The following is a 22235-nucleotide window of genomic DNA, read 5'->3' on the forward strand; positions in this document are numbered from 1 at the left end:
TTCAATGTTTTTCATCACTGAAGAACTAATAGAAACACAGTGACATTAGCAAGCAGCTTGTAAGAAACAAACAAGGAAGTTTGGGTTTTTTTCCCAAAACATTCATGTTAAATTGAGAAATACCATACATTGTGGAAGGCAGAAGTTTTAAAAGGATTCAAAAAAGACCTTTGTGGATACACTAAGAGAGTATTAAACTATATGCAGCTATTTAACATAATAGTCAGATATTTCTTCCAGTGTAAGTATAACCATTGTAATCTTTGCTTATGGGAATCTGGAAAAACATTTCCCTAGAAAAGATTGCTTTGTATATGTTCTATTTTTATATTCCCCCTAAATAGCCATTTATGGCTACTGTCAGAATCAGGACACTAGACCAGCTTAGTGGTACATTCTGGTCTAATGTAGCAGATCCTAAAGGGTATATTTAAATGTAAGCAAGTCTGTCTGTCTTGATAGTAATTCTGTGATGGGGTCCAGAATCTCAATGGCAGGGAGTAACACATATGCTGTACATAATGTACAAGCAGATTTGTCATTGTTTATTTAGCACTCTAGCTGCTCAAGGGACTCTCTGGGAGTGAACAATGCCAAAACCAGTAAGATGTCCCTGCTTGCACAGTTACAGTCTATTCTAAGAAGCCAAAACAGGGCACATGATTTACAACTTAACCCAGTGAAAAACCAGATGTGAATTTAATCTCTTGATTACATTACATCCTGAATTATTTAATTAATGGATGCCTAACTTATTCCATGAAAAGGTCACAAATGTTGGGAACATCTTACACAGCTTGTGTAAGCATGTGTGAGGCAAGACAGTCTCTTATGTCAGAAAGGAAGAAACAGTAACTACATTCTTACACATAGTTTTATTTAGTTGCTTGGTTTGATTGTCTGTATGTACCATGATCACTGCCTCAAATCAGTCCTAAAATTGGTACCACATTGTACCTCTGTCACTGTGGTGCAAAATGAGAAGACTGAGGGGGAGATGGACATTGATGAAGGGGTAGGGAATGCAAAGACCCTTGTTTCTAGTGGCATGCACATTAGCTTCAGCCAGGCCTGGTACTTCTCTGCAGATCAAAGTGAAACTGTTGTCTTAAAACAGGCAAGAAAAATAGGTTGGGTGGGGTTCTGTAAAATGCTGAAAAAACCCAAAGACTTAATGGAAACATTTTAAAATCCAGCTACAGGGAAGGGTTTGAAATGTATGTGTAACTTGACCAATGAGGTTAAATCTCTTTTCTGGCTGTTTCATGTCAGTTTTCTTTCCTCAACTGTGCCTGGATTTTCAAGAGAAAAAACATGCAAATTTGCATTTGATTTATAGAACTAAGTGCACTGTTAGCCAGTAGTAAATGAAAACTAACCATTCATTTTTCTTTCAATAGGCCAAGTTGATAGAGTTCAGTCCACTGAGGGCAACTGATGTTAGACTTCCAAGTGGAGCAACGTTTGTTATTGCTAACAGTTGTGTTGAAATGAATAAAGCAGCAACTTCTCATTACAATATTAGGGTAATGGAGTGTCGGCTGGCTACAAAGGTAACACATGGCTTATGTCAAACTCTAATGAAACCTTCATCTAAATATGTGCTTTTTTCCAATTCTGACCAGTTGTGTCTTTCACACCTGGCTAGGTGCTACTCTTAGTATAATTTTTCTTTCCAGAACCAGACACTTCCATATGCAGGAGCAGAACTCCTGCTGAGCTTAATGGAAGTGCAAGGACTGTGTCCTTATATAGAAAATTATGTGATTTAGTTGTATTAAATTCATTTTTATTATATTTCAGTGGAGGAAATAAGTCTATTTCAGAATAAAAAATATTCCCAGTTAATAAGATAGACTGGTTCTAATTAAAGGTGATTAATGACAAATAATGGAAAGCAACCAGTATGGTCATGCGTTTATATGTTTATATGTATATATGGCAATAGATGTGTATTTTCTAGGATTTAGAGAGCATCCAAGCTAATAGTTGAAGGCCTGGAAGTAATATTAGAAATGCTGAATAGCAGCATGTATCTCAGTGTAAAGTTTAAAAACAGGCTTGAATGAAACCCCAACATTTAGGATGTACTGCCAGTTTACAGCTTGAAATGATCTCTAAAATGTGTGGAAATTGAACAGGGGAAATCTGCTTTAATTCTGGATTTTGTATGTTTAGGAGTATGTAGATACAGGGTTTGATTTGAGTTCTTTATGGGAAGACAGTACATTTTTCTTTGATAAGAGTAAATGAGGAGTAAGCATGAAGATTCACTGCAGTGTACCCAATACAGGGTGGGAAGGAACAGAATGTGGGTCACAAAGTCTAGAAGAAAGCTTTGAAAAATGCAGTGTGGAACTCCTTGCCACAGAACATTAGACCAATATCTGATCATTATTCAAAAGTACTTTGAACATCTGTTGTCATCGTGATTCCATTAAAGAATAATTTTTTACAAGTTTTAGTTAGTGCTAAAAAAATAGTTGAAGATCTGATCAGACGTTGACAAAATGTATTATAAAATAATGTGCTGAGATATTTTCTGAGGAGGGAAGCTAGACTTCAGATGACTTTTTAAATGGGCTTTAAACTCAAGTATCAAAGGAATAGTTGCATTTCAGTTGTATCTAAGACATGGTAAAAGAAATAGCACCAATGACCATAGTTAAAGATGTTGTCACTGAAGTTAATAAGGTTTTTAAGCCATTAAGAAAATGAAGATAAGGACCTGTCTATTTTTAAGTTCTGTTATAACAGATAAATCTCTAATTTGGGATTGCTAATGGACAAAATATACGTTTTTAAGAGGAGCTTATTTCTTTTGTAGATTCTTTTTTTTTTTTTTGCATAAGCAATAGAGAGCCTTCACAGATTATCTATTCTAAAAGGCACTGTACAACGAGTGCATTAAGTTGTGTGAGCTTTTGAAGTTATTGTTCCATATACTAGATTTTGTGAATTGAATCACAGTTTTCTAAATGGCTTTAAATTACTAGTCCTGTACAGTATACTGAAGAGGTAGTAAGGAAACATCTTTTCTTTTACATTCCTGTTAGCTATGATGCAATCTCTAAAAATGTACTTTTAGCAGATGCTCAATTGTAAGGAGACTAACAACATACACCTGTCTGTTTTTAAACATATGCTACCCAGATGGAAAGCTGCACACACTATAAAAATACATTGAGCCAGGAAAAGACTGTCTTTAGGGAAGAGGTCACAGTGGGGTGAAGGAGGGCAGGTATGTAAGTGGAAACAGCGAAGTCTTTTAAGCACCATTAAGCTAATGGAACTATGAACTAACGTGCTGGGCCTTGCAATCATGCTTTAAAAGAAATTCTCATTCTAAGTGCCTTAGGATAGGCTTTTTCCCCCCTTTTCTGCTTTAGGTCATTCTAGAATTTCATCCTGCTTTACTGCATAGGTAAAGATGCCAACAGGACATATCCCTCCTAGCATTAGTGTGGAACACTTTGCTATCAGTCTGTTCTACAGCAAGTTCTTGATCATTCTGGCAAATTATCTTTCTTAGATTCTGTTTCTTTCCTTTTCATCCAGAGGATCGTTCTTTTGCCTTTCTCTTCCCCTTTCTCAGTTTTTGTAGCAGGCCCTGAGTGCTGTCCTGCACTCTGTCACAGTGAGTTTCCTGTCCCTCCCCGGCTGGCGAGAGCAGGGCTGGGACGCCGCGCTCCCCCTGCTTCGCCCTCCGCGTGGTGTGGGGCCAGCAGTGTCTGCACAGCCACCCTCAGCTCCTGGGCACAGTGCTCAGGTGGTGTTATAGAAATGTTATGTCTAAGGAAGTGATGCTGCTGTAAAAGTATTCCTGGAATTACCCCTAGTCAGACTTTCTTGTATTTATATTTGTCCCATCATTTACCAAGTATGTTTTCCTCTCAGTTACTTAGAGTTCTCCAGTGTGCCTATGTTGAACAATAAAGAAAAACAAAGCCCAAAGATTCTACATCCAGGCAGTTAAGAGCTGCTTGATGTCCATATCTTTAATCAGTCCAGTCAGAGATCATCAAGAAAATATCCAGCTGTGGGAGAAATATTTGGATTAGTTTTTGTACATTAAAGAGATGGGTTTTTTTTCCCATTTCTGTTCCATGTCCATTAAAATTCATGCTGCTGCAGCTAGACTGTTTTCAAAAACCATTTCTGTTTGCCCATAATACTTTTCCCAGTGCTGTTAGAGTCAAAACTTTGCTATAAGCAGGACAGACTTTTCCAGCAAAGCTGTGCCCGCTGGCCCACCGGGGTCAGTTTCCTTTTGGAACATTTGACCTGTAAAACCCCACTGTAGCTGGCTTGCCTGAAATACAGCATCTCCCTTGAAGAAATGGGAACAGATGTGACAATGCATGTGGCATATTTCTGCAGGGGATTATTTATTAAAAAAGGAAGTACAAAAAATTTTATTGCCTTATAGAATACTATTGTTTGTAAATTCTGTTTAACTCCTTGTAATAAAGTCCAGGGGATTCTGAATATTGGGATTAAAGCATCAGGAAAATAATTTCCATTCATTTAGCACTTTGAAGAAGATGCATATGCACCAACATATATTTAAGTAAAATGAAGCAGTAATTTTTATTCTAACTTAACAGTAAGTAAGCTAAAATAAAAATTACATAAAGACTGTAGAGTTGTAGGTATTCAGAGCCTTTAAAAAGGAGGCCAGAAGTGACTTAACCAGTCTATTACAGAAAAAATTGTCTCATGCTGATTTCTGCGTTAGGCACTAAACAGTTCTGTTTCTTTCTCTACCACTGAACTTGTAAAATTGTGTTTTAATGGAAACAAAGTTATATGATTAGGATTTTGTTTGTTTTGCTCTGCTGAGCCTCACATAAATCTCAGCAAGTCACTAGATGGCACCAAAAGTAGTTAATTTTTAGATACTGTAATAAAGCAAAACTGGAAGAGCCCCTGCAAAAAAAGCACTGTTGGGGGACAGTAAGAATCTACACCGGATAGCTGGGCAGCAGATCTGCTTAAATGTCATGTTGTAACTTTGCAGAAAGTAAATCAAATATTTTTCAGATATTTATGTAAATCCTACGACTTTTTTAACCCAGAAAATTAAATGGCTTAGCTGAATCAAGACAAATGATTTCAAACCAATCTCAGTCCAAACCCGTGCTTATTGAAAAGAATAAAACACGCTGGGTGAAATCCTGGCCTTGTTGATAAAAGGTTTGAATGCTGATTTGTATAGAAAAAGGATTTCATTCCCTGGCTTTTCTGTACTGGTTTAAACTCTTTCCTGACATACAGCTTGATCTAGAAGTTTTAAACTCAATTTAAATGGTGCAGCACTGGACATACGCCATGTGCCTATGAACACAGTAAAATAACAATGCTGTGTACCTGCTAATCTTTGTTTTACTTTGTAATCTGTTGAAATTGCAGGTGCTATGTCAATGACCACTGACTATTCTTCTATAATTCATATCATCAAAATATTTCACCTTATGAGGCAAGCTGCTTTACCATTTTTATTAGACACATGGGAGCATCGACACATATTTCAGCCTTCCAGAGAAAAGCCTGTTGGACATTCTGTCTTTCAGGATTCTGGTGTGTTGTAGTAACGACTGTCAACTTCATAAACATCACAAAGATACACAAAGCATGGCATCATTGCCAGGAGTGGGGAAAGCAGATCCAACTATAATTAATGAATATCACAGCAACCATGTAGGAATGGAACATATTCAGTCCTACATTGTACCATTCCTGTAACGGCTCAAAAATTCCTTTAAATTAGATGTTTAAGAAGGTACTTAAATTTTACTTAAAACTCCAGAGATCGAGAAAGGTTATGGTTATTCTCCCCACAAATCTTACGACCACTTTCATATTTTTAAGGCTATTATGAGAAAAGGTTGTAATGACAATCTCAAAAGTTCATCAGAAAATTCCAGGAGCGTATTGGAAATGTCAAACTAAAATGTTAGAGCAAATACTAATAGTATGGAAATAAACTTTTTAAGGACTTCTAGTGATATAACATCATAGCATTTGTATAAACAGTTGTCCAGATGGGATTGTAAAAGGTTAGTAAGTGCTTGAAGTAACAAAGTCCATGGAAGAGGATAAATCACTGATGTGATGTCACACAAATAATGCCAGTAGGGCTTTACAGACAGTATCTGATTTGTGGGAAGAATACCTGTCATTCACAGACCTTTAATAATAAATATATGTATTGACTACTCTGTACTGATAGTAAGTAGGTTCTGATGGTTCTCAATTAAGAAGTGAAAACAGAAAATGGGCCTTAAAGATATTTATGGACAATAAAAGTTTTAAACAGGAAAGCACAATGTTTTTCTCTTTTCTTTGTTTTGTTTTTTTTTTTTTTAATTTTAGCTTCTCTCAAAGTCAAAAGGCTTGGAGTGGAGAAAAATGTTGAGACTCCATGATGTGCAAACCAAGCTAGGAGTTAGCCTAGAGGAAATGCTGACCATTGTGGAGGAGGTATTACATCCTGAGCCTTACAGCGCAGAGGAAATTTGTAAATGCCTGGGAATTAGCCTGGAGGAGCTCCACTCTCAGATCCTTAGTCAAAACATGCAAGATGGTAAGCATATATGAAATGGTGGGGTTTACTGCACAATGTTTGTATTATATAAAAGTTTTATGCATTAATAAGTAGTTCAAGTGGAAGTCTTGCCAGAATACTTGGCTGGAATCTTGGTTGGGAAGTGAAAGAATTGATACCATCATCAACTGATATTTTCATTCTAACTTCTAACTTAAAATAGAGCAAACTTTGATTTTGATTGAACTGTTCACAAAGTGATGAAAATAGCAGATCATTTAACTGGTGTTCAAGGCCAGCATGGATGGGCTTGTGCTTCTGTTCTTAACTGATAAATACATGATCACTTCCTAAAACAGTCACTGGGCAGCAAGTCTCAATCTTTCCTGAGAAAGTTTCTGTCACTATTACTATTTCTTTTTCTTCCAGGAAGATGTTGGTGGAGATGAACAATTTACTATCTAAAGTGTTTCCCATGTGTTATTGTTTAGGATTATACCACGCAGTCATGAGCATTGTCATACATTAAATGTATCCTGGATTCATACAGTAGGGTTGCTAATAATACCAAATAATAGAGAATTTATGAAATATTTGTTGATTTTCATAACAGGTTTCCAATTGAGATCATAATCTTTCTGTAAGAACTATACAGAATCCTTCTTCCTTGTTTCCATTCTGTAGCATTAATACCTGTATTCTTTTGGAGTCAAATGACTCCAAAAATCATCATCACTTATCAGTCCTTCCCAAGACTGCTTTCAGGAATATGTACATTGGATGTATATAGATCTGTAACATACCTATCTATACTGACACTTACTTAAATAATCCATTCATCTGGAGTGATTGTAAATTTTATATATTAACCGAGGACCAGGTCCTGAATCTTCAACCTTTTGGCACCCCAGTGGTATCAGACAGCATGAAACTGTCTTATTGTCTAATTACACTGCCAGAAGACACCAGGATGGAATAAGATATCTTAAGCCAGCTCTTTATCTCCATAGAAAGAGTTTGGATAACTTTGTGCTGTCTGTTCATGAGGAATATATGAACCATGTACCTGCACTCTGCAGCATTTGCCTGGGAAACTGCAAGGTTGTAAATCTTACACTGTCCTTGCACTCTCCCCTTTATGAAGCAATGCAAGACTATTCACTTACAGATGTTTATACTCCTTATACCTGGTTTATAAAACAAAATTCTACAGTTCTACAAAATTGAGTTGCTTATACAAGTTATCTTGATTTTTTTTTTCAAAAAACATAGTCTAGATGAAAAATTTAGACATAAAAGCCATAGAAGAAACTCAAAGGAAATTTTATACTGTAGCTCTGAATACCATTTGCAGATGTTTGCTGAACAGAATCTCTTAAACTTGCATGACCATGATTTCATTTGATAAGACCAATTAAAAAGGATTATGCTGAAAGCGTTTTTGCATGCACAATATAAAATTAAATAACAGATTTCTGTAAAACATGCAGAAGAAACAAGACAGACCTAGAAAGAATCTGCTGTGTTTGTTACACACTGTACAGATTACACATTATGTTGGCTTTGGAACACCAGAGGCTGTTTGAAGAAAACATTTTTCTTACTTCCTGTCCACTTTCCCACTCTATTTTAATGACAATGCCTGGCTTCTTCATGTGAGAGAGAAAACATACTGTCAAATAAGTAACCTCTTCAGAGGATTTCAGAGTGTCATTGAATTTCTTTTTTCAACATGAAGAACAAACCATAATATTTAGGTTTATATCTTTTCATGCCCAGGGCTTGTTACAAGTACTGTTTTGTATTGGCATTATGTCTCATGTTTAAGGATCTAAAAGTGCTCTGTACATACTAACTTAGCCTTAAGTCCAGCTTCCCCTCCTGTACTCCTCCAGTGATAGTACTGTATACTTACATAAAGTTTTATCACTATGTAAGGGTGACCAGATAAAAACTCCATGTCTCAAAGGAACATTCTATGGACAGCCTTTGGTCAAGTCCCAGGCCAGGTCTGGAAGCCCACAGCAACTCTGCATCCCTTTTACAGCAAGTATTCAAGGATTTCTACAGTTCCCCACTGTACAGCCCATTCGTTGCCCACGTTTGGAGAAGTACAGATGGTGTATAAAGCCTCTCTAAACTTCTTGCAGTTGTTCTTTGGTCAACTCAAAATCCTGAGTTTAAAGCTCCCTTGCAAATGTTTACACATGGATTGCACTTGTGGCTTCTGAACATCTCTAGAAAAATAATATTTATTACTTTCTAAGGTGCACTGTGCCATAATTTTGGCTTGGACTCGACTGCTTCACAGAACACATAGTGTGTGGTGATTGTGGGACATTAAGTATTTATAAGCTTGGCCACAAAAGGATATTCTCCTGTAAAACACTGTATTCCTTTAACCATGAAATGTTTTTTCTTCTTAAATGAGGTATTTTTTAAACCCATTTTTCCTTTTCATATTAAAAAAAAAAATTAATCTAATTCTGACATTTAAACCAGAGAATGAAAACACCATGGGAGGAGGAGGCATCCATTTGCTGTGCGGATTTGATTGTTTAACTCTTATTTGTCCCCTGGAAAGACAATTCTAAATCTGTGCTGTAAATTCCACTGGTGCTTGAACAGCCATTCCTGGGCATTGATGGTGACCTGCGTGCAGGAACAGTTTCACACTCCCTGCACTGACGGGTGTAGGTGAGGGGGTCTCGAGTGTTCTCTCAGGCAGCTCGGGGCACAAAAAGTTCTCTCTGTGCATCAGATGTCCTGCATGACCAGAAGTTACACCTCCAAACTGACAGACTTCAGAGCACTTTCCAGTTTAAGGGTCCAAGTGCCTAGTTCAGCCTCACCCTGACAAATGTCATGGAGAAATTTTGGGACATACTACCGAAACAGAGATGTGGCTGCTCCAGGCAGATCCCGTACCTAGAGGACGGGGCTTTTGGGGTGTGCCACAGGTTAGGCACAGGAACTGAATAGTCCAGGTTAGTTGCAAAAGCCTTGTAAAGCCATCATTCCTCTGGAGGAAAAATCACTTTAAACCAGTAGTTATCATAATCTCAAAACAGGTGTCTGCTAAATGTGTCACCGAATCCAGCGATGACTCGCCCCTGGTTTATTTTCAGAAAGCTGGATTGCAAACAGTTACTTGAGCAGTCCCAGGAGAGTAACTGTTCCCCACTTCAAGTAGGGGGTTCACAATCTGGCTCAAATTAAAGCCATCTGGCAGCATTTTCTTATATACATTATGAGCCAGAAACCTTCACCCTCATCATGTTCAATCAGCAGGATGCCTAACAGAGAAGGGTACAATTCCACGTGAGTAATGGTGCTAGAAACTGTCCCCTGCACAACTGCGTGTCCGTGAGTTTTTCCGGTTGTAAATCTCTGACAGTCCCATCAGCCATGTGTAGCTCATTAATCTCCAGTGAAATGTATCTTTAGAAGCTGCCAAAGCAACTAGAAAAAAACATATAGCCTGGAGAGGTTGGTCTTTAGCTAAAGGTCAGATAGAATTGTACAGGAAGCCTCTAAAGAAAGGAATCTGCTGAAGTTGAAGTTGTAACAAATAATATGAGTTGCCGAGAAGCCACAACATTTACTTATACAATAAAAAAAATTCCTTTAAATGAACTGGACAGGTTTGCACAATTTTTGTGAAGCTAAAATTATAAATATGACCATACAGTTGAAAATCCACAGTAAACATTTCTGTTATATTTAGTTAACCCACAATTATTTGGGTCTAATAGCCCAGATTTTTGTCTGTTAAGGGATTTTATATGGATTTTGGACAAGGTTTCATTAACATTAGTCTGCTGGGTCACAGCAACTTGGAAGGTTCTTGATGCAGTGTTATCTGTTAGTGCCCTGGAAAATGGCACCATTCTTTCAAGGGCATTTGGTGGTTTGTAAGTGAACTGAATTTACCTGCTCATGGGTGACCTGACAGAAATCCTGTGCAGGAGCAAATCTTAGAGAACTCAGAACCTGAAGTGGAAGAAACCAGGCCTTTATTATTAGTTGAGTGGATTACAAAAGTATATTTACATTTTTGGTCTAATTAAGTACCTAATTCCATCATAGTAGCCTAAAGGATCCATATGCTTTTAAGAATCTGGCATTAGTTCCCTAACTCTGCTTTTTATGCTCTCCTTTGAGCACCACAGAAAGTGAGACCATATAACCCAGTTCTGTGCAGTCCTGCAAGGGTTTCTTTGAGGGCTTCAGTTGTTCCTCTTTCAAATCACTCCAGCCTTGGCTCAGATATAAACCAATCAGGTGTGGGCCCTCTGGTTTTGTTTCTTTTAACTGTGACTGGCTTAGGAAATGAGTGAGTATGGCTCAGGAAATCAGTGGAGCCAATATACAAGCTGTGATGTAGCAAACAGATTCCAGTATAAATGTGACTTTTAGAAATATCATCTGTACTCTATCCTCTGTTAGGTAGAGAGGGTTTGTTTGGACTACCCATCCAAACAGAAGAGATAGAAGAAGGTTTCTGTATTATCAGAGGCATTTGGTGTTGAAAGCTGAAAATACGTGAATCATTTCATTATTTTGGAATAAGGCTTAGAGAGTATCGAGCTGTTTGCTGTCCTGAAGATAATTTTGCTTGAAAAGAAAACTGCCTGAGAAGAAAAGCAAGCTATAACAAAAATTTTTAAACACAAACATATCTTTTCTGAAATAAAATGCTGCGTGTAACAGAGCAACAGCTGATGCCAGGATCCCAGCCTTTAACCGGTACTCATGTGGTAAACGTCTGCAAAGGACTCTGCAAATAACACACAGCCACTCTCTGCTGCCTGGAAGGAGCGTGTTCCCAGCCAGAGGAAGCTGTGTCAAGGTAGCAAATTCCCCCTCCACTGAGAGGCTCTCTCAGAGCCAGCACTGCCCAGGACACAGCTCAGGTCCCCTGGCTGGCAGCCAGAGCCCAGCGCCCATCGTGGTTGCCAATTCCTGACATGACGAGCACAACACAGCCCCAGAGATTTTAAGGTAATCTGGCCAGTAGAGCATTGCTCTACCAAAGGGTGGTCTCCGAATCAATCACAGCCTTTGGCAAGTCTGTGGCCTGACAATTGAAACCAGACATGTTTTCAGTTCATTCTTTGGGTTACTACTGTTCGATGGTGATTTACAAGAGAGTGTGAGCTATGGCAATCTCTCACGCAACTTTAGATATTCCCTAAACGAATGCACATTTAGAAATCTCCTTGCTCTAAAACAATGCCTCATAAGAAAAGAATATTTAAAGAGAAACCATCCTTAAAAATAGGCCAAGCTGCCTTTCTTCAGCATTCAGAAATAGAGGCACCACTTTGCAAAACACAGTGCAACTAACTCCAGCAGCAACAAAATCAGAAACTAAAATATGCTCTTCCTGTGTGATACTCTCAAGTTCATGGTTCTGGGGGGCACTCAATTTTCTCATTTCTGTCCTAGTTTGAAACGCTTTCAGAAGGCCTGTTCACAAGACAAACAGCACAGGGTTTCTCAGTAGCAGGCTGTATTGAATTACAAAATAAATAGGAGCAGAAGCAATATCAGCAGTAGCAGAACACTGCTATGTTAAATGTTTCTGTCTCATTTTAGACTAGTTGTGTCTCAGCACTATTTTCAGCATTTACAGTTGTGAAATACTCTGGAGGAAAAAAAAAAAGGCATTATAGAGGTGCTGATGAGTTTTAGTCTGTGAGGGTTGCTGCCTGGAGTGTACAACACGAGAGACTTCATACTGGACCTAATTTTATTTCCAGTCTTTCAAGGAAGATTTCTACATGTATTTGCAAATCTAGATTACTGAAAGTGTCAGAAGTGGTTCCAGAAGTTGGCAGTCTCCACAGAACAGCCAAGTAGAAACTCTGTGGGACTGGGTCAGACAGCAAGTTCTATTTTAAATACAGAGCTGGTCTTGCTTCTCCTTTTACCTCTATTTGAGTGTTTTATCAGCCATTTTAGAAAGCAAGAGAGACCGGGAGTTGAATTGAGAGAGAAACTTCATCTAAAGAAGAATTTACATGTAGAAAAAAAAGAAGATGAAGGATGTTCTGAAGTGCTCTAGCAAGGCTTTGCTGTGCTAAAATAAGGAAACAGTGCAGTAGGTGCTCCATATGGAGGTTAAAGTCCATTAATATTTACCACCCAAACAGCTCACACAAACCAATTTAGTCATAAATTAAATTATGTCATGCATGCTTCTGGTGAACAATACTTCCTAAATAGTAGCCATGGTATTAAAGCAAACAGAACTATATTGGGAGAGGAAAACAATGAACTACAGCACAAGCTTGGGAACAGCAGATCAATTCTCAGATATTAGTTGCAAACCAAACCTTCCTGTGAGTATGGGTGGCTTGTGGTGTCTTTAACCACAGCCATCTCCTTCCTTTTTATGCCCCATTATTCAGGCTTGATGGAGGTCTCTACACTGATGGCCACACAGGTTTGGACACACCCCTGACCATTCCCAGCAGAACTGCTTTTTTATGGCACAATAGAAAAAATTTAGCCAAAATCCTTGCACTAGTCCTTGATCTTAGTAGGTCACTACTAACCTGTCTGGGCTTGGCATCTCTGTACATCCACACAGGCAGCACTAACACTTTGACAAGTAACCTGTACCAAAAAGAAACCCTGAAAACCAAAGTGAAAGCGCCTGTTCTCTTCACTGTACCTTTAATCCAGTATTAACTATAGTCACAGTGAGCCTGCATTGTTGAGAAAAGAAAAAAAAAATTGGGTGGTGTTTTTTGTGGTTTGGTGGGTTTTTTTTTCAAGGAAAGGTCCATCTGCACAGTTCCATAATTGCTGCAGATTTGGCCTGGAGCAGCCACACACAAGGCCCTGGGCCAGCAGGTGCTGGCTGACAGCTGCCTGCAGGGCACTGGGGACCCTCCAGGTGTTCTGCTGCTGTTCTGCCTCTGTTCTGCTGCTATTTGAAAACCTGAAAGCTTTAGATTAATGCCCTAATGCTGTCACTGCCAACCCTTAAGCTTCTGCCTTGCCTCTGCAAACTAAGAGAGACTGAGCCTGTTCAGTAGTACAGGAAGTAACCAGAGCATGTGTATGAAGCTGTCAAAATGAAAAAAGATGTGTACATTGCATTTTGATAACCTCTAAACATTATGTTTTATTAGGGCTTTTAAAGAAGATGTAGGTGAACTTTTGCAGAAGACTTTCAGCCTAGAGAGTTCTCATATAAAGGATAAATTGCTAAAAAACCACAATTCTGTTGTATTTTTGTATTTTGCTTTTATAGTAAATAATGATGCAGTTTTCTTTTTGTGTAGTTTCCACCTTTAAGTTATACCAGCGTGCAAAGCACGTGTACAGTGAGGCTGCCAGAGTGCTGGAATTTCAGAAGATTTGCTGTGAAGCACCTGCCAACGCACTCCAGCTGCTGGGAGAATTAATGAAGCAGAGCCATATCAGCTGCAGGGAGATGTATGAGTGCAGCTGTCCTGAACTGGACCGCCTGGTCGACATCTGCCTGTAAGTTCTGACCACAAGGAAGAGTAATCGTCTGTGGAGAATACGGTTCGAATTGAGGAGAAAACATGACATCCTTGGCTATTGCAATCTTAAAATGAAAGTATTCTTGTCTCTTCTTACAAAATTAATCTCCTGCAGGGACATTACACGGTCAATTGTTTCCCTGCTGACATCTGTGTAATACTTTCAGATGAAAGCTACGGTTTATGGCTTTATTACAGATTTTGCTTTTGGACTGACTCATCGTCACAAGTGTTACGTTAGACTGTTGGCTACTTTTTTTTAAGTTGCAGAAGAAGTCATAAGTGGTTTTCTTAAAACATCATCTTACTTGTTCTATCTGAACTGTTACTTTTTCTTTGTTTCTTAGAATTATAGTGCCATAGAACGATTTGGGTTGGCAGGGACATTAAAGATCATTGTGTTCCAGCTCCCCTGCCATGGGCAGGGACACCTTGCACCAAACCAGGCTGCTCAGAGCCATCCAGACTGGCCTTGAACACTTCCAGGGATGGGGCATCCATAGTTTCTCTGGGCAACCTATTCCAGTGCCTCACAACTCTCATATGAAAGAATTTCTTTCCAATATCTAATCTAAATCTACCTTTTTCATGTTTCTTGACCATTTCAGTACTGCTGCCACAGGAGTTCCAGGGCATAAACAAGCTGTTCTGCAATCTTAGGTTGTCTTGAAAGTATAATGAAATGTAATGAAATGCCATTTGCATTTTTTCAATTAAGAAATAAGTTGTCCAGAGTGTTAGGTTGGACAGCATTTCACTGTTTAAGAAATAAGTGTGCTGTTACAGGGGTTGACACTCTGCTTCTCTCTGTGCTGTCTGAGCTTTCCACATCTAATTAAGTCCTCATCTCTGCCCCAGCATTAATCTTTCAGCTGTGATCCCTTCCCAACTCAGTTTGGTCATGAGGAAGTTTCAATTCAAAGCACATTCTCTGAGTGCCATTTTGTCCCTTCTCTTGTCTCACATACAGGTTGTTGTGGTATCAGGCTGTTGTTTCCATGGCTCAGCTGCAGGGGACAATGGGACCTGGTACAATCGAGTGTTAATCCACAAAGTGAAAACAAGCACTCAGTACTCACATCCTACACAGCACTTCATCCCTCCCACAGGGTCACCATCAAACAATGGACATATTTCAGTCCTTCCTTATTTCTCTTTTTCTGGTATATTTAATCACAGAACAGACACCTGATGCTACTTTTCATCTAAATCCAGTGCCTATAGAAGGAATTTAGTGGTTGGTGACCATTTTAACAATGGCTGGGGGAAATAAACACTTGCCCAGCTGGGCTGTCCTACCTCTACTCCCACAATGGCTCCCTGGTGATGCCACCCTCCTAACTTGTGCCCCTAATTGTTCCTTCTTCTACTTGGAGAAGGATGTGCTTAGTTTGGGAAACTCCCCTAAGCCAGAGCATTACTGGCCTGCTAGAAGGGAAATGTGGGGTGACACAAGGGTTTGCAGGCCTGGGTCAAGAAATGTTGTTTCACTCTCTTTTAGAAGCAGATATCCCATACTCTCCCTACGTCTTTTCAGTCTTGAAATTTCAATTTGAAGTTTAAAAAATTAAATAATTAATACCTTACCACCTTTACCAGCTTTTTTTTTTTTTTTTAAATTAACTCAGACAGAAATTAGTCCGTCTTAGAATGCAAATACGAATTTTCCAAGCATGCAATTTACCATGTGCACTTTCTTTTGCACTCATGGATTTTTTAAGTTGCAGTACCCATTTATCAGGTTTGTAAATCAGTAGAGTACAAAACGTGATTATTTAGGTGGGTCTGATTTCTTTTGCAGACAAGATGGAATGGCCTCTGAGGCAAAAAGCTACAAAGCTAAAAACTGAACAGAAGATTTCTGGACATTGACAGATTCTTTTGCATGTGGGATACACGTGCACTTTTTTGCTAAAACACAAAGCAGCCTGATAGCCACTGGACAGACTGACAGCAACTGAGCAGAACAAGTTTTGATTCTTCTCTTGGGACCCAGTCCAGGGTGTAACTCTGAGGTTGTGTTCAGTTTATTGTATCACATAGTGACCACATCATACAATAAGCTGTGACAGTCACTCAGCAGGGCAGTTCCACCAGAGTTATCCCAGCTGCTCAAAGGGAACTGCTGATCTGAGTGTGAGAGGGGAGAACCATCTCCAGGGTCAGCTGAAGACAGAGACTGAGCTCTACTGATTTATCAAAGATCTTGGGCAATGAAGTCTTGATCCCGTGCAAGGCATTGGCACTGCTTGTTCTGCACTGGCAGGGCAGGAGCTTTAAATTGACATCTGCATTGCTTTGTACTGCCCAGAGCTGGTCAGTGCCATCCAATGAATGCACTTGGCAGACCTGAGGAACTCATTCTGACAGGGCCCGTTCTCAGAAAAGCTGGGAGGAAACTGTCCTGCCCTGGACAGGGGAATACAAGCAGGTGTATGCTTAGGAATACAAGCCTAGCCAGATGTGCTCTGCAGTGTGGAGTTACCTGTGCCACATTCCAGTTAACACAGAGTTACCTGTGCCATGTTCCAGTGAACACAGTTACCTGTGCCACATTCCAGTTAACACAGAGTTACCTGTGCCATGTTCCAGTAAAGCAGCAAGCATGGCAATGACAGCCTCTGGCAGCAGGAAGCTCAGCAGGGGAATGGAAATTGTGTTCCCCATTTGTGCTGAGCTCTGTGCTTCCATGGTGACACAGCTCCAGCCAGCTCAGGCAGGGGGACACTGGCTGGCAGGCAGGAGCACAGCCACAGCACCAAAAGGAAAGCAGCAGTTAGGATTTTTTCTAAATTAAATTAAAATTCATCGGAGCATTTCAGTTCCAGGGAGCAAAATATAAAATATAAAGGAAAAAAGTGATGTGTGTGCCCATGTTACATCAGATTTCTGATCTACCAGCAGAAGAGCCCACAGTATATGATGGGCAGAGCTAAGTACCACAGTGGAGTGTCATTCACATGGAATGATTTCAAATTTATGTATTAAAATTATTTCATCTGTTTTTTTTTTATCATATTGTTTGCACAGAAAAAAGTAAATTGTTTTTTCATTATTCTTTACAGTCTTGTCCCATCAAGAATATTTCCTAAGAAATGCATCTTTCTTCTCTAGAAGTTTAATATTAAATCTTTTTCTAATTCAGTAATTAGATGTCTAAAAGTGTATAGCTCCTCTAGACGAATGCAGCTTAAGCCAGCATCTAATTTTTGGAAAAAAAGTGTTAACTTTTCTTAAGTTGTACATTAAAAAACCTAAAGAACATAAAATCACTAGTCACTCCAGGAAGACTTGGCTGATGTGATTATAGAAATGGTCAGGAACTACATAAATTACATTCTTTACTCACGATAATATACAGCCGCCCTGTAACTTTCAAAAGCTTTTCCAAAAATACATTCCACAGAATTGCCTGAGTCTACTGCTGCTCTCTCCTTACAAGGTTTAAACTGTGAAGAATAATCTGCATATCCAGATGTTTTCTCTTTTGCCTAGATCTTTATGCTTTACTGTATAACCACTGCCAAGAAAGAAAGGGATCCATACTTGCTGTGGTTTGTAGTGCTGAAAACAGTAACCACGAGTTGGTCAGTTGTTTTTTTCATTTTGCAAAGATTGAAGACTTGTGCTTTCTCTAACCCTCCTCATGCTCTTAGTAACTGGTTTACCTGTTAGTCTTCTAAAGCAGGTAACACAGCAGATTTACTAAACAATTAAGAGGAAGAGAATAGGATGTGAGCTCCTGAGTAAGTTAGGTACTGTTGAAAATATCTCAGTCCTTAGTGTTGCACATAATTTACTTTCATTTTCTTATTCTCCATCTTTTGGTGCTATAAATCCTGGTAATTTTTGTGTTCCCAGCCATGCCTCTTACATGACAGACAGATGAATCCTCTCTGACCACTTTAAAAAGATACAGATTGTACCTTGCATCCAGCTCATTACGGTAGCCAGCACTATTCTGCATTTTATCAAGACTCTTACCATTTCCACTGATTATTTTCTTAAAGCTGCAGAGCCTGCAATCATGGCATAATTTGAAATTTCAACAAAGCCAGAAACAGTTAAAGATGCTATTCAATGCAAACTAAATTACAAAGCAGAATAAGCACAATCCTCCCCATTTATAGATTTAAATATTACCATGTTAACTCCATGCTTTCTGAAAAGCGACTTCATAATTTTAAGTATTTCAAATTAACAATATTGCTCTGGGGTTTTTTTACATCTTAAAAGCACAGTTATTTTTAAAATGGACTACTACCATGTCTTGCCTACTGTTTTCATATACCAAACTATGAGATTTCCATTTTTACTCCCTCTTTTTATTCTTTTATTCTTCTTTCCTTTGCTGCACTGTTCATATTTTTACTCATTTACACCCCCATAAGCTAATTCTCTTAGTGTCCAGTGAAGGCTGGAACAACATAAACATGGGCAGAAGCAAAGGCCAGAACCTGGGGCTGGGAGCTGAGTGCCCCAGCCCTGGACTCCAGACACATGATCCTGCTCCCTGCCTTCCCTGCCCCGCGCTGCAGCACAGCCCAGCAGCACGCGGGGCCTTCCCACACATGAAATCCACACCTCCCACGGCGTGGGGTCAGCTCCCCATCCACAAGATTGTCTGCTCAGACTCCTCTCCAAAAAGATCCCAGTGCACAAGAGGAGTGTCTGGCCAGGAATCCCACTTTACCAGAGGGGTCCAGCTTAGTACTGAACTGATTAAAACTTTAATGAGGCTGTTTCAGACCTGTTCCAAAGACAACTTCCTTGTGTTTGACCTAGGAACCTCCCAGGCACCACATCTCCTGCAGACACAGAATTAGGTGCTCCTTCCTGGATCCATGTAGTACCAGGTACCTTTTTCAGATGGTGCATCAGTGCCCATCAGTTCCTCAGCAGCCCCAGGTGGCTGCTGCCACCACATTTGACACTGTTAAGCCACAGTATTTTGAAACACAGTGACTTCAGCTCTGCAACAGGCATATTTTCTGTCTACTTTATGCTTTATTTCAACTAAGTATTCGAAAATGACTCAGTAAAAATGAGGCATGAGCATGACCACAGAGAATTATGAAATCAATGAAAGGTTCAGAACAATTCTGAAGGGATTTCGGTTGCCTACCAAAATAAAAGCCAGACACCATCTGAAATACGAAGTTCTGTCTGAGGTAACAGACAAAATGAGTACAGACAGTTCATTTAACAGAGTCTGAAAAGTGGATTGGGCCTTATAAAGTCAATGGGAATATCCTTATTGATTGCAACTGATACTGGATTGGATCCTGCTCATTTTAGGAGGTTGCTCCATGGACTAGAAACTACCAAAATTGCATCAGAGAGTGAGTGGCTTACAGGAATAACAATAAGTAAAAAAAAACATCAACAGGAAATGCAGAATGAACATAAAATCGAGTCAATATGAAGGGTGGCACCACACAGACACACTGAAGAAAGTGTTTCTGTTCAAGAAGAGATGTGTGTTTAGAATCAAACACATATGCAAGTACTTGCTTGAAATATGACCTAAACCTCTACTAACCCAGCACTACACCAGATTCGTTTAACATAAAATGCACACATGAAGAATTACAACAGCCCACTCCAAATGAGCTGTCATTTTCCAGTGCTATTCACATGATCTTGTCTCTCCCTCTAACATATTCTAGGGCTGGTGAATTTCTCTGTGCATGGCTAGTGGAAACACATCAAAAGTAAGTTGTAAGTCAGATTAGATCTCCCACAAGAATAATATTTCAGATGAGTTTTCTAAATCTGACTCGTTCTGTTCTCACTAGGTTAGAAAAGCCCCAGAGTAACTTATTACATGGTCTTTTCCTACTTTTTCCAAGTAGAGATCAGGAACACAGGTAAGCAAACTATTGAAAACAATTCTAAATTCTAATGAGATGGCATCTGAGTCTTGCTGTGTAACAGCATGGGATTTGCTCTAGGACATTTCTAGCAGGCCAGTATCTTGAGGCTGGGAATGGTTTATATTTTGCATGTCATTTATTTGTCATTGTTCTTTCTGTTCACACTCCTTATTAAAAGCATTTTTTTCTTTTGGGACTACATTCATACTTTACCTCTACTGTCAGTCTTAAGTTCATGAGGTTCCTCTAAAGAGAGATACCCAACTATGTCCATTCAATATAAACAGAAGTTATGTGAGTTTATTTATACAGAGTGCAGTGACTCTATGACTTTTTGAGAGTCTCTGAACTCTCCTTTTCTTGACTGGCACGCTCAGCAGTCCTGCAGAAGCCTGTGAATCTTCAGCATGGTTTAGATCTGTCCTGGAAGAATAGAGCTATTTGTCTTTGCCACATTAGAAAATGGCTTGCATGCCTACATCCTGTGCAATTAGTTTATGAACCCTCTTTTGTTATTTTTGTCATGTATTTCTGTTTTCACTTCTGATGTCTTATGAATCTTGCTAACACAATTCCTTTCTTCTCCTGCTTTCTTCATCTCAGCTGTGCTGTGATCCTAAAAACAGCTGATACTGAAGCTTTAGAAAACAGGGGGACTTTTGGAATTGACAGAAATTACTATATTGCAGTTTAAGGCATCAGCACTTTTCTTTGGTCCAAAAGGGTAACTGCAAATTCCTGTAGTGTTACATACAAGCAAGTGAACATCAGAAAAGCTTGATGACGTGGGAATACTCAAAACACATCTGAGTTTTCTATAAAAATTTTATATATGACAGAGTATCTCTTTTTGGTTTATTTTACATTATTTTTTCCCCTGTTATTTTCTTTTAGGCAATTTGGGGCCATTGGGTCACGTCTGACTGGAGCTGGATGGGGTGGCTGCACTGTGTCAATGGTGCCTACTGACAAGCTGAACACTTTCCTAAAAAATGTAAAAAAAGCTTATTACCAAACGGATGGCCAAAGGTTAGCAGTGGATAATAACAGTCTGTTTGCTACCAAACCTGGAAGAGGAGCTTTGGTTTTTGCTGAGGCCTAAAGAACGTAAAAATTTTAAAGAAACTATGCAGGGCATGTAGAACTGGCAGTACTTCCCGTGCCACAGTACATGAACGCTTTTTCTGGTTTGTATTGTAATGAGCAGTTGCTATTATCAAAATGTATTTCTGAAGAAGCAATTAAAAGAAAGCACTTTGATTATAAAAGTCTTTTTTTCCCCATATTTAATATATCTTTCAGTATAAATACTGATTTACTAAAACCTACTGACAGGGAAAACTGCAATTGAAATAAAGATGATGATTTGTTACAGTGTCTTTCTCTTCCCTTTACTGTATTAAAAGAAAGATGAGGTGTGCAGTGAGCTGCCTCAGCAGAGGGAGGGCACCTTGAGGTGTTTGCAGGGCTGTTCAGTGCTTTTCCTCTTCGCATCCTGGACATTGTTTTGTTTGGAGTGTTCTGTGAAAAAGGAAGATTAAACTGAAGCATTCAAAAACTTGCTAGACATTTGAAGTTTCCTATTCTCCACAAGTAGGTTAATTACTGTTGTAATTAATTATAATATCGGAGGAGCACCTGCAGGCCAAGTAAAGCATTAGGAATACATTATGTTAAGTAGGACAACTTTTCTCCTAATGATATTTCTTAGGTATCTTTGTGGAGGTATGAAAGTTTCAACAAAAATGAATGCTGTTCATGAGCTGTATGATGTGACAGCTTAAGTGAATGAGCAAATAATGAAGTAAATGGATTTTGAGTTATCCAGACACCATACTCTCATACTTGAGTCCCAGCTGTGCATCTACGTCACAGAACATTTTCATTTTATGCAAAACTGTTATAAAGGACTAAATATGATCTGCTGACCATGTAAAAGAACAATTAAAATGTAGAAGAAATAATTAATGAGAGAATTTACTGAGTTGTACTAAGCAAGAGTAAGTTCTAAGTAGGACCAAGGGAAAATGTCATTGACATTACTGACAAATTCTGACCTTGCTACCATGTCTGCTCCTGCCATCTCCTTTAACTGCTCTGGCAGTACCGACCTACAGTTCATAACCTGCCTCCTCAGCAGGAGAAATAGTTGTGATTGCAGAAAGGGGACTGTACATCAGGATCCCCCAAAGATGTCCTAACCCTGCTCCCAAAGGGAAAGTCAGGCTCCTGTGGCCTCTCTCTTGCACAAACTTCCACTTCTCTGCTCTCTCCAAAGAAAACCAAAGA

General features: G+C 39.1%; 1 protein-coding gene across 4 annotated transcripts in view; it reads left to right on the plus strand.

Annotated features, from left to right (window-relative positions):
- Window positions 1-21318, plus strand: part of GALK2 (galactokinase 2) — a 46673-nt gene extending 25355 nt beyond the window's left edge. The window contains exons 7-12 of one of the 4 annotated variants that reach the window (XM_041418972.1): window positions 1401-1553; window positions 6376-6586; window positions 13846-14047; window positions 19740-19784; window positions 19869-19940; window positions 20841-21318. In XM_041418972.1, the coding sequence (XP_041274906.1) occupies window positions 1401-1553; window positions 6376-6586; window positions 13846-14047; window positions 19740-19784; window positions 19869-19940; window positions 20841-21048 (891 nt within the window). In that variant the 3' untranslated portion in view covers window positions 21049-21318. The remainder of the gene's footprint in view (window positions 1-1400; window positions 1554-6375; window positions 6587-13845; window positions 14048-19739; window positions 19785-19868; window positions 19941-20840) is intronic. The other 3 variants (XM_041418973.1, XM_041418975.1, XM_041418974.1) reach the window with 3 other exon arrangements.
- The last annotated feature ends 917 nt before the right edge of the window (window positions 21319-22235 follow it).

This window comes from Onychostruthus taczanowskii, unplaced genomic scaffold (assembly GCF_017590055.1).
Source record: "Onychostruthus taczanowskii isolate IOZ18803 unplaced genomic scaffold, ASM1759005v1 scaffold6, whole genome shotgun sequence".
NCBI classification, from domain to species: domain Eukaryota; kingdom Metazoa; phylum Chordata; class Aves; order Passeriformes; family Passeridae; genus Onychostruthus; species Onychostruthus taczanowskii.